Source organism: Schistocerca piceifrons, chromosome 4 (genome assembly GCF_021461385.2).
Source record: "Schistocerca piceifrons isolate TAMUIC-IGC-003096 chromosome 4, iqSchPice1.1, whole genome shotgun sequence".
In the NCBI taxonomy this organism is placed as follows: domain Eukaryota; kingdom Metazoa; phylum Arthropoda; class Insecta; order Orthoptera; family Acrididae; genus Schistocerca; species Schistocerca piceifrons.
In genome coordinates this window covers 180,261,243-180,275,024 of record NC_060141.1, presented here as the reverse complement: position 1 = coordinate 180,275,024, position 13,782 = coordinate 180,261,243, and the positions used below count along the sequence as shown (strand labels likewise).

Sequence of the window (13,782 nt, the reverse complement as noted above, 5' to 3'; positions counted from 1 at the left end):
AGATTAATACTTTGGTGGCAAACAATTTATTTAAAACTCTCCTGAACTCTTACCAGAATCGATGTATAGCAGTAATCTGATACATTACATAACTCCAATTTAAGTGGAATGGCCATTTCTGTCCAGTGATATATGCGTTTGGCAAAACGTTCATCACATGCATATGAGACTCTGAATGTTACACGTTCGTGATTTTCAAAAAACAAAACAAAAAAATGCACACTTTATGGCACTGTGCTCTGGGTGTAGCTGCTCTGGTCGGCCGCTGTGAGCTATCCGCTGAGAAGAACGACAGATTATTGTTCATTGCTCAGAAGAAGCCATTATAATATGTGAACATTTCTGTCTTTGTGATTAATGCGTTCTACGCTTTTCTGAATGTGATGATAACATAGCATATTTAACAGAGCACAATTAATCTATTATCGCTTAGAATTCTTCATGCATTTATAAGAGTAGCTTAATAATGTAAATGAAGTACTCGAGAAATTCCTAATGGAACAAGTGCTGACAAACGAATTATTAAAATTTCAATAGAGTTTGGATGATCACAAATTGAGGAAAGCAGTAACGCGTTGGTTCATCCTTGGCACTTATGCAAGCAGCTATTCGGCTTGGCATTGATCGATGGATTTGCTCGGCGTCCTCCTGAGTGGTATCGTGCCATAGTATGTCCAGTTTGCTAGTTAGTAGTTAGTTCGTCAAACTCCCGAGCTGGTTGGAGGACCCTGCCCATAATGCTCCAGATCTCCTGTGGGGAGAAAGCCGGCGACGTTGCTGGCCACGATTGGGTTTGGCAAGGCAAAGACAAACGTAAAAAACGTTCACCGTGTGCATGAGGTCACGGTGTTGCTGAAAGGTAAGCCTAGGATGGATTGCCATGAAGAGCAACAAGACGGGGCGTAGCCTACGATGTACCACTGTGCTGGAATGGTGCCGCGGAGTACAACCGAAGGGTTCTTTCTGTGAAAAGAAATAGCACCCCGAACCATCACTCCTGCCTGTCATACAATATGGCGGACGACAGTTAGTTTGTCATCCGAACCGGTGCACCCCACCAACTAAGCGGTGCCCTAAAGCTCGGTAGTCGTCGTATTTGCCCGTAAGTAACACGTAAAGCTAATCAACTACATGCATCACAAAATATGTTAAGGAGTGTGGCGTCTCCATTTTCGTTTCTGCTTGTAATAATATCTGTAGTACATGCAGGGCTGGGATGTTGCATATTCGATCACCATACTGGCAGATATGGTTCGCGGTCCAGGCACGGCCCTGCATTACTTTTGCACTGTTTGCACTGTTTACCACGAAGCCGCGCCGATACGTGGAGTGCGAATCGCGGTAAACAGCGCTGCAGTCGCAGGCACCTGTTTGAGTCCACCCTGACATCACGCCCGTATTACTCCGTCGGCCGGTACTTGGGTCGCTGCTCACCACTCGACTGCTAGTTCAGCTTGGCTACAGACCGATCGCCAGCCGCACTACAGCCAACACTAAGGACCACGACGCCTGCCGATGCTGTTACCCAACCGACAGTGCCGGCTCGCGCACTTGCCGTGATTCCCGTCGCTACTGCCTGACACCCGTTCCGGAAGGCCCCACATCCTTAGCTCATCGGTACCACCGACGAGCTTGGAGTACGTCATACTGGACACCTGTTGCTCATCACAGAAGAACATTTCGGTTGTGTTATTGCGTGTAGCGTCTTTCTTGCATCATCACTGAATAACATTTCAGTTTTATTCTTGTGCGGACCGGCGTCCTCGAAACTGAAATGAGTTTAGTATTTTCAGTAAACAAACAGTGTTACTCCAAGCCTGCCTGTCACTCGCCACCTCGGTATACCACTCACTAGGGTAGTACACCACTCAGCAGGGTACTTTACTACTTAAAGCATACAACTCAGAATTCAGTTGATGCAAGAGGCATGCGCATAAGTACGTTCCCATCTCACTACGGGTTTACTATTTGAGGAATTCTGCCTGACAGAATTTGTGTTTGGTCCATATCTACATCGCTCTATACTTGGGGCTACAAATTATATTTCGTGCATCGAGTCTTTTCCGGAATGGCTGATGGCTTTGTTCAAACACGCGAAGACACTCACCCAGCACAAATCATGCCTCTGAGAGTGTAAATTGAAAGTTAGTCAAGATTAAAGTCTCAGAAAAATTCTCAAATATTGCCTTGACTGCGCCCATATCTGCGAGACAGAGAGACTGGACTGGTCAGTTTTCTGAAACCAGTCCTCTGGAACATAAACGACGTGTCTGAACAGCTTATCAATAACGTCTTTGAAGCTACTGCACTTGAGCGTCATATCATCGAAATCGTTTACCAATACATGTCGAGGCTCTGCGGCAACAGTCCTTCCACATACATTTCCTACTGTTTATTCAATGTACGTCCTACTCAGCAGTGGCATGAAAGTAACAAGGCTATGTTTATAGGAATATGAGATTCAGTTTTGATTTCAGAAACATCACCCATAAACATTGTCTTTTATGTAATCTATTTGTCTTTCAGCTCTCTAACTCATCAGTTCAGCTTCATTAAAGTGTAGATCGGTTTTGTTTAGTTCGAGGGTGTAAATGTATATCTTCACAGACAAGGAATTGATAGATATTTCCTTTATTACAGAAGTACACAGCTGCTGATGTTACAATGAACCAATTCTATCTATATTTGTAGGACCACATTATTCATATGAACAGTCTCGAAAAGCTGCCTCACCGATTTCTTGGATATTCATTACCGTATGGACCGAAAACACAAACCATATTTCTTTGCTCTGCACTGCACCATTGTTATCTAGGGTTGCAAAATAATTTAGTGCCATCATGTACGTGATGATAGTAGTAGTAGTAGTAGTAGTAGCCGTAGTAGTACTTCATAATCGGTGTTTGATCTCAACCTCAAGCTGCAGAACGTGCTTCATGAAAATATGATAATGACGACCATAAAGGTTTGGGAAACGTCAGAGCTGTGTATTTAGTTGCATTGAGTACCTGTCCGCTATGTTCTGATTCTAGTTTAACATTAATTATAAACATTTACAACTATCACTAGATTTTGGGATTTAACGTTCATGATAAAAGTAATGCTAAATATTATGAAACGTCCTCTTAGAAAAATTATAAATGGCTGTGCTTAAACTGACAAACAATATTTTTAGCGCAACGCTATCTGACTTTTAATAATCGCTACAAAAGAATGTCCCTGACTAAGAATAACCTATACCTTTGATGAATCACTTACCTCACAAAAATCCTCGTTACTGAAACTACTGCAATACAGCGAGTACCAATACTGCCAGCTAAATAAAAGATTCTAACTACTGAAGGCACTAACTACTGATAGTCATACTTAGCAAATGAAAGATTTTGATAAAGAACAAACAATGAATTTACCTTAACAGTGTTCAAAAGTCATAATATATATCAGTTCATGACATCCAGTCTTACAAATTTACTGCCTCTGATGGACACACGTCCAGATCATCCGCTCTCAAAACTCCGCCATCTCTCTCCCCACATCCACCACTGCTGGCGGCTCACCTCCAACTGCGCAACGCTACGCGCTGTTAACAGCCAACTGCCCAACACTACAATAGCCAACAACAATGCAAACCAGCCCCAGACTGCACATAGCACAGCCAGTGATTTTCATACTGAGTTCTACATGACGTTACCAACATAAAAACCTAAACAGCCTACTTACAATACCAATTAATACTTCATATTAAAAGGCAGGTATCTTATTTTATAATATGAAATATAGGTTGTTGAGACGTAGTTAAAAGGCTGATCAGACGTATGAGACGGTTGGTTTGTTTACAAAATTGATTTTGACAGACTCCTCTTTTACTCAAAATTTTGAGCCTGTGCATTGGGCTCATATGGTTTTCAATGCCTCACTTGAATTGACGCGAGTATGTCGATACTCGTAATGTTTATTCGGCGGAAGGTTTTCCTCCTTCTCGTGTAACGGCAAGAGACGAATTTGTAGTTCTGATTGAAGTCATTTACATCATTGGAAATAGTGATCAAGCGAAGAAAACCCAACCGGGACCATCTTGAGGAGCGCTAGAACTATGTGCTGCATGTTTGCGATGCTCACACGCACATTTCTGATGTCTTTGCTCTCCCAAAGTTGTCTTCAGTTCACAGACGGAAGCGGAGGGCCCAAAAATAGGATACCTCTCATGAATGGTTAGAAGGAAGGAAGGATGACTGGGTTTAACGTCCCATCGACATCGAGATCATTAGGTAACAGGCTCGGATTGTGTTAAGGACGGGGAAGGAAAACGGTCTTGCCCTTTCAAAGGGACCATCCCAGCATTTGCCTAGAGCTATTTCGAGAATTCACGGTGAACCTAAATCTGATTGGCTGTACGAGGGTTTGAACCGTCTTCCTCCAAAATGCGAGTCCAGGGTGTTAACTACTAAGCCACCTCGCTCGGTCACTGGTTAAGAATGCTCTCGTACAGAAACAAATGGAAAGTCTAAGGGAACAGAGAAAAGTCGGACAGAATCGTCTAGAACAGGAAAAAAACTCTTTCTGCAATACGGATATTGTTCATAGCTTCTAAGAAAGCTAATTAAAAAAGAAAGAAAAGAAAAGAAAATACATTTTCTCAGGTTGCGGGTTTAATTTTGATGTTGACTGGGTTCAGTGTGATAGATGTATGGATCGCTGAAATGAGGCCCGTGCAGATTACGAAGCTGTACGTCGCTAGCATTGTGTCTACTACTGAAGAATGTTACGTGCGAATTCTCAATGCCTGTGCTAGTAGAAGTACGCAGATAACGCTTTTGTACTGTCACTATTGTTGTGTGTGTCTTAAGAATCAAAATGCGTTAGTCTTTGCAATAATTAACATGTAGGAGTTGAAACAATAGACCAGTGTATGAGAAGATTACCGTAAGAGTAAGTGGGTTACACATTTTTTCTTAACTGTGCACTCTTACCCGAAACTCCCTAGCTTGCTGCGAGCATTGGCCGGCTGTGTGGCTTGAAGAACGCTCTCATAAGATTCTTATCATAGAGATAAATGTAATACACTTACGATGATATCCGTTTTGAAACTCTTCGATTTAGATTCGTTCGATATTCCTGGCTCCACATCTTTCTGCGCTATTGTTAAGTAAATGTCTCCTAGTTCTTCTAAGGAGTAAAAGATCTTTCTTCGTCGAGCATTCATGAGCTTAAGCAGTCGCTTTACGAGATGTCCGCCGCCAGTGAGGTCAGGGGCATGGTAAGGCTCATTGTACACTGGAACCGTACTGGTCCGACTACTTGGACGGCCACTTACGAACGCATCCGGCCGACCATTCCCAAGGCATAGCGGCATTGGCATGCGTCCACTGAACAAGATCAAATCGGCCGCATATACACACACATACACGGCCGGCTGACGGACGAATCCCAGTGAAATGGGATTGGTCGTACGTAGTCGGTGCAAGCGAGCACCTGTTGCTGCTTCTGTCTGGAAGTGTTTCGCACATAATTACAAGCTATGTTAGTCCGCCCCAGGTAGCTGAATGGTCAGCGTGGCGGATTGCCAATCCTCTGGGCCTGGGTTCGATACCGGGCTTGGTCGGGGAATTTTATCCGCCCAGGGACTGGGTGTTGTGCTGTCCTCATCATCATTCTATCATCCTCATCGACTGCAGGTCGCCAAAGTGGCGTCAAATTGAAAGACCGGCGCCCGGAGAATGGCTTGCCCAGCGGGTGGCCCTAGCCATACGATTAAATAAATAACAAGCTATGTTGCTTGTGTCGAGATGTTTTTCGGACGTAATTACGAACATAGAACGTAAAGAAGCTCATACGACTTGTGAGAGAGAACAGGTCACTGTGGAGTACGTGGAAGAAAAGGTATGAACAACGCGACTTACGGAGGGAACTATGACTGAAAGTTGCAGAGGGCATGAGTGTGGAAAATAACTGGAAACGGTGATAGTAGCGTAACAAAAATATGATACTGTGTCATCACATTTATTGAGTATGTTATACGTGACGTACAACGTTCATTCAATAAGACGAAAAATTCTACAAACTCTATTTAAAAACAAAACTGATGGCACCCACTCCGTTCAGTTTTAAAGAACTGTAGAAACTCTATCTGAAATCAAACCGGGTTCGATTCCCGGTGGGGTCAGGGATTTTCTCTGCCTCGTGATGACTGGGTATTGTGTGCTGTCCTTAGGTTAGTTAGGTTTAAGTAGTTCTAAGTTGTAGGGGACTGATGACCATAGATGTTAAGTCCCATAGTGCTCAGAGCCATTTGAACCATTTTTTTTTTAAAATCAAAACTGAGAATAACATCTTCAGTCACACGTCCACCCTATGTAACAAAACCTTTGTAAAATACTCAGAACGCACTCCTGTGTGCACTTTCTCTCAGCAAAAGGACGTCAAATATATCTCAGTTGGAATATGCTGCACTGGCTCAACGCTTCTCGCCGATGGAAACGTGCCTTTCCGTTGACTGTGCTAGCTGGCAAGTGAATGCACCTGCTAATTCTTTCCCCTGTTTGTCAACTACGATGTTGTGTAACCAGCATACACATTTGAGAATTGTGCTAACATTACCAGGTTTGTAAATTGCAATACTTTTTACAGCAATTTCCATTTACTAGTCAGAATTCCAAACGCACATTCAATCAGTTGTCGAGAAAGACACTCTAGAAAGTAGTTTATATTGGTCTCAGTTATGACCATTGGAATGGTCTGAGAGGGTAAGTCTTCACTTAAGTAGCCTTGCGAGTTACTGCTTGCCGAGTTATTCGGCTGCAGTGAGGAGCTTCGTCAGTCGGTCGTAGTCGCACGATCATGGGAAAAACCAGTTAGTCGAACGAATACGGCCCCAGTGTACGTCCGGACTAAGAGTAAAGTCCCCTGTGCGTATGTGCAACACGAGTAATGCAGTTCTACCGGAAAACGTCAGCTGTTGGCTGGTAAGTGGGCCAGAGATCGCACTTTACGTTGTAGATTCGGTTCAAAATGGTTCAAATGGCTCTGAGCACTATGGGACTTAACTTCTGTGGTCATCAGTCCCCTAGAACTTAGAAATACTTAAACCTAACTAACGTAAGGACATCACAAACATCCATTCCCGAGGCAGGATTCGAACCTGCGACCGTAGCAGTCGCGCGGTTCCGGACTGCACGCCTAGAACCGCTAGACCACCGCGGCCGGCGTAGATTGGGTGCCAACCCGTGTACCTACCTGATCTAGACAGCTATATACTAACTCGCCCGTGGTCCCGTCACAAGTGACTGTGTACAGAAGCGGCAACAGTGTCCATGAAGCAGGTAGTCGTTTGCTGCGAAACACAATCAGGATACTAAAATGTCTCACACTGTCTGTTTGTTCTTGCCGCCAGATATATTTAGTTCCCACCATTGGTTCCTTAAAGATATCTGTGCATTTTTCACTCAAATGTGTAGGATACTTCATATGATGCTTTTTTATTATTATTATTTAGTCTGCGAGTTTACGCAGAAGCGAAGCCCATGAGCTGACAGCGTGTGTCTGCTTGCAGGCCGCAGCCGATGCAGGACGTGACGGTGTCGACGCAGCGGCGCGACGGGGGCTTCGACATCTCGGCGCACAAGCTGCTCTTCGACCGCGACCTGCCCGACTCGGCGACGTTCGCGTGCGAGCTGCGCGTGCCCAGCACGCGGTACTCGGTCCGCAAGAGCCTCGTCTACTACCCCGGTACGTGCACCGACCCACCTGCCACCTGGCGCCAGTCGCTGCCGTAGCGCCGCTCACTTCGTTACGTACCACCGGGGCTGGCGAGTGTTTGAGCCGGTATCTGTTGATGCGGAGAGAAGGGGGGGGGGGGGGGGCTGGGGGAAGCTCATCTGACGGGAAGACCCAGTCCCTCGCTAAGCCTAAGCCCACGAAATTAAATTCACCGTCTCCGCTGCCTGCTTATTTTTTGCCACGGGCTCAATGAAGGCAAATGTTTGCATTCTTTCTTGTGGGCGTTGCTCCTCAGGAGAGATAATGTGCTCTTCTGCATCTCAGCTCCAGGTACACTGTGCACGAGCGCTGGTCGTGGTAACGAATCACTCGAAACATAACGAGGCTCCCTCATTCTAACAAATCTTTAGTACACCCGCCATCTATCAGCTGATTATAGTCCAGTTTAGTTTTAGCATTTATTCGTAGTGACAATACACATAAGGCCCATTTACACCTAAAAAATATTCGATTTATTCTCTATGATACCTGTCAGAGAATCTGTCTTCCGGCTGCAGATCGAAATTCGCTCCTGAAGCTCACAGTCTTTCCACTAACAAGCCACAATAATCTGCGCAAAAATCATTACAAGCATAACTGAGATAAAAAGTCAGTCATCAGGTTGTAATGCAATTTAATAAAACTTTAAATTTATTATATCTGCTTTGATAGCTCTTAATAAAGTGATGTTAAAACAAAAGAGAAATAGAGAAATAACTCAAATAATACTATGAACAGTGTAATGTAATTTAATTTAGCCCGACGCGGATCAGCAATCAGCAAACTAGCCCAGTACTCACGGTGGTTACGGGACCATAAATAACTAATTGTCTGTCTCCAGAATCTTCACAGATATTCTCCAATAAATAAATAAATATACACTCCTGGAAATGGAAAAAAGAACACATTGACACCGGTGTGTCAGACCCACCATACTTGCTCCGGACACTGCGAGAGGGCTGTACAAGCAATGATCATACGCACGGCACAGCGGACACACCAGGAACCGCGGTGTTGGCCGTCGAATGGCGCTAGCTGCGCAGCATTTGTGCACCGCCGCCGTCAGTGTCAGCCAGTTTGCCGTGGCATACGGAGCTCCATCGCAGTCTTTAACACTGGTAGCATGCCGCGACAGCGTGGACGTGAACCGTATGTGCAGTTGACGGACTTTGAGCGAGGGCGTATAGTGGGCATGCGGGAGGCCGGGTGGACGTACCGCCGAATTGCTCAACACGTGGGGCGTGAGGTCTCCACAGTACATCGATGTTGTCGCCAGTGGTCGGCGGAAGGTGCACGTGCCCGTCGACCTGGGACCGGACCGCAGCGACGCACGGATGCACGCCAAGACCGTAGGATCCTACGCAGTGCCGTAGGGGACCACACCGACACTTCCCAGAAAATCAGGGACACTGTTGCTCCTGAGGTATCGGCGAGGACCATTCGCAACCGTCTCCATGAAGCTGGGCTACGGTCCCGCACACCGTTAGGCCGTCTTCCGCTCACGCCCCAACATCGTGCAGCCCGCCTACAGTGGTGTCGCGACAGGCGTGAATGGAGGGACGAATGGAGACGTGTCGTCTTCAGCGATGAGAGTCGCTTCTGCCTTTGTGCCAATGATGGACGTATGCGTGTTTGGCGCCGTGCAGGTGAGCGCCACAATCAGGACTGCATACGACCGAGGCACACAGGGCCAACACCCGGCATCATGGTGTGGGGAGCGATCTCCTACACTGGCCGTACACCACTGGTGATCGTCGAGGGGACACTGAATGGTGCACGGTACGTCCAAACCGTCATCGAACCCATCGTTCTACCATTCCTAGACCGGCAAGGGAACTTGCTGTTCCAACAGGACAATGCACGTCCGCATGTATCCCGTGCCACCCAACGTGCTCTAGAAGGTGTAAGTCAACTACCCTGGCCAGCAAGATCTCCGGATCTGTCCCCCATTGAGCATGTTTGGGACTGGATGAAGCGTCGTCTCACGCGGTCTGCACGTCCAGCACGAACGCTGGTCCAACTGAGGCGCCAGGTGGAAATGGCATGGCAAGCCGTTCCACAGGACTACATCCAGCATCTCTAAGATCGTCTCCATGGGAGAATAGCAGCCTGCATTGCTGCGAAAAGTGGATATACACTGTACTAGTGCCGACATTGTGCATGCTCTGTTGCCTGTGTCTATGTGCCTGTGGTTCTGTCAGTGTGATCATGTGATGTATCTGACCCCAGGAATGTGTCAATAAAGTTTCCCCTTCCTGGGACAATGAATTCACGGTGTTCTTATTTCAATTTCCAGGAGTGTATTTCAAATTCATTACCACCTCCGGGAACACAGTACAAGGTGCACAAGAAACTTTTATTTGGTTCGCCGAATAAAGGATTTCTTGTGCAGCTGATGACTGACTTCTTATCTTTGTTGAAATATTCTGCAGCTGCTGAACTACCATTATGAACAAAATCATTACAAGCACCAGAAACGCCCTGCGGATTTCTTCAGGTATCTTTGCAGTTATATAAAAGGCTTTCTAAGATCAGCATGGCTACGGTTAAGAAATCTATTGGGTACGTTATTTGATTATTTAACGCAGACAATTTAGACAAGACGATAATTTAAGATTTCGAAAAATATTGAAAATTAGACGGGTAGACCAGATAAATAACAAGGAGGCACGGAGCTTACTAAGGGAAAAACGAGATTTATTGAGCAACTTGCCTGACCGGGATATGTTGGTAGGACACATTTTGAGGCAACAATGAATAGTTAATTTGGTATTGGAGGGAAGTGAAGACGTCAGTAGATGGAGGTAAAGGTAGATACAAATATATTCGGTTGTAGCACGTAAAGATAAAGAGATTGTACAGCCTGGCGTAGAAAGTTCCGCCCAGTGAATTTTAGGACGGAAGACTTAAATGGTAGCAATAACATTAACTTGAGAAAAACAGAATTTATCCTTTAGAGATTTAAGGTACCGAAACATTTGAAACTCGGAACAGTTGATTGTTGTGCGCTTCCAGTCGATATTCTGAAGTAACTGCGCACTTTCGACTGCAAGCTAATAACTACTGAAGTGCTTAACGTTTAAGATTCATTGAAACATTCTTGTAAGGAGACAGTATATTCAGGAGTTGTGTACCAATGCGATGCATCAGCAGATGAATGATGAAAAAGTTCAAGACAATATCTGTGTGTGAAATGCCATCAGTTGTGTGGTTACTGAATTCATACAAGATTTCGATCTCTCCTCCAGACGGAGCCGCAAGACCCTCATAAGGAGTCGAGAAACCCAGCCGATACCCAACAGTGAATGGAAATATAGGACACCTGTGTGTTCAGGCACCAGCAGGTAGGCGCCAGAAGGCTAATCAGTGACATGGACGATATGTTTGTCATCTCAGCACACCATGGCCCACCGTCGCTTGGAGCCAGAGGCCGAGAAAGATGACACAGAACGCATCCAGAATCTGCTGTATGTCCGGACCGACCGGACGTATACGAACCCATGTTGCTAAACCTGGAGTGAAAGCATACATCTGTAAAATTTAAGCCAGTCTTCCCATGCAGAGGTGACAAAACGACATGCATCGGTATAATACACAACCTGCCAAACGGAAGAATAGCTTCTCCGAAAAACAGCCACGAATTCTCCTTTTTTATTATCTCTCCTTAAATAACGAATTCCAAAAGATTCCAATAACATGAAGATTTCGAACACATTTTTGTCACTTGATTATTTCTACTGTACGCAGCGTCGTTCTTCGTTTCGGGACTGAGAAATATCTTAGCAAAAATATCGAGCGGATATGTACATCCACGAATCAGATACACTTCGTAGAGAATCGCTTATACCTTCAGATAGCCAGCTTTTCAGTAAATATCCTCCAGTATGGTTTCTTAATTAAGGCATTGCTACACGTCTCTGCAGATCGCATTAAAACTCTGATTCGTTCCTGTCTCTTTCTCACATGCTTAGCTACCTTTACAAAGTGGCTATAGACTTTTCTGGAGACTAGAAATTTACTCTGTAGGAATCAGCATGGGTTTCGAAAAAGACGCTCGTGTGAAACCCAGCTCGCGCTATTCGTCCACGAGACTCAGAGGGCCATAGACATGGGTTCCCAGGTAGATGCCGTGTTTCTTGACTTCCGCAAAGCGTTCGATACAGTTCCCCACCGTCGTTTAATGACAAAAGTAACAGCATATGGACTATCAGACCAATTGTGTGAATGGATTGAAGAGTTCCTAGATAACAGAACGCAGCATGTCATTCTCAATGGAGAGAAGTCTTCCGAAGTAAGAGTGATTCCAGGTGTGCCACAGGGGAGTGTCGTAGGACCGATTCTATTCACAATATACATAAATGACCATGTGGATAACATCGGGAGTTCACTGAGGCTTTTTGTGGATAAAGCTGTGGTATATCGAGAGGTTCGAACAATGGAAAATTGTACTGAAATGCAGGAGGAGCTACAACGAATTGACGCACGGTGCAAGGAATGGCAACTGAATCGCAATGTAGACAAGTGTAATGTGCTGCGAATACATAGAAAGAAAGATCCTTTATCATTTAGCTACAATATAGGTCAGCAACTGGAAGCAGTTAATTCCATAAATTATCTGCGAGTAGGCATTAGGAGTGATTTGAAATGGAATGACCATATAAAATTAATCGTCGGTCAAGCTGAGATTCATTGGAAGAATCCTAAGGAAATGCAATCCGAAAACAAAGGAAGTAGGTTACTGTACACTTAGTGGCCCTATGCTTTAATATTGCTCACCGGTGTGGGACCCGTACCAGACAGGGTTGACAGAAGAGAGAGAGAAGATCCAACGGAGAGCAGCGCGCTTCGTTACAGGATCATTTAGTAATCGCGAAAGCGTTACGGAGATGATAGATGAACTCCAGTGGAAGACTCTGCAAGAGACACGCTCAGTAGCTCGGTACGGGCTTTTGTTGAAGTTTCGAGAACAAACCTTCACTGAGGAGTCAAGCAGTATATTGCTCCCTTCTACGTATATCTCGCGAAGAGACCATGAGGATAAAATCAGAGAGATTAGAGCTCACACAGAGGCATACCGACAATCTTTGTTTCCACGAAAAATACGTGACTGGAATAGAAGGGAGAAGCGATAGAGGTACTCAAAGTACCCTCCGCCACACAGCGTCAGGTGGCTTGCAGAGTATGGATGAAGATGTAGATGACATATTCATTAGTAAGTGAGAGTTGTTTCCTTTCTTTGTGTTAGCTTTCTGCTTTATTCTAGAAGGCGTTTCGGAAATCTGTAGAAGCATTCTACACCAACGAAAAGGGTTATGACAAGCCGGAGGCACTTGTGCTAAAGGTAGGAGCAAAAATTCCGTTGTAATACTGAGAAACGATACGACAGCCAAGCAGAATATCTTTATGGGTTTCATTAGGGAGAGCGACTGGTTACTGAGTGGGATACAAGAGAGGTGCCGCCTTTCTTACAAAGACCCGCCTTTGTACCTGGCGGCATTGTGCTCCTGAAAGTAAAATTAGTCCCAGTCGGTAACAAAAGCGGGAGGCACTTTTTTGTAGCAAGCCTCTCCGTAAAGAACGGGCAATGTTTTATAGCAGCACGAGTGTGATGACGTACCAAGTCGCGCCTCACGGCTACTGTAAGCCCTCCAGAAAGACCGCTTCGGAGACTGTCTGCCAGCTTTCATCTCTCCAGATGTTCTTGGTTTTGGTAAATGACCTGTTACTGCTTTTTAGAGTATTACTGCAGCAGGAACTGTCAAACGAAAGTAACCGAGAAATGAGTTTATCTTTCGATAACTTATTATCCACAACATCATTCAATTCGAAATGGACTATCTGTTCCGATCGGGCTTTATACCTAAAATAGAGTATTTATGACTTCGGATAAACGTCACAGGAACTGTAACTTGGATAGGGACTCGAAATCAGAGGTCTATCAGCCACAAAGAGTTTTCTCTCCAGCAAGGCTATCTGAATATGCGAGTTGGGCCACCTTACAACTTCATCTGCGCCACCTTTCAACTT

At 45.1% G+C, this 13,782-nt stretch overlaps 1 protein-coding gene across 2 annotated transcripts in view; it reads left to right on the top strand.

Moving 5' to 3' along the window:
• The window catches only part of LOC124795320, a 485,179-nt gene that overhangs the window by 438,893 nt on the left and 32,504 nt on the right, over positions 1-13,782 (top strand). For both annotated transcript variants that reach the window (XM_047259291.1, XM_047259292.1), the window contains exon 4: positions 7,550-7,725. In XM_047259291.1, the coding sequence (XP_047115247.1) occupies positions 7,550-7,725 (176 nt within the window). The remainder of the gene's footprint in view (positions 1-7,549; positions 7,726-13,782) is intronic.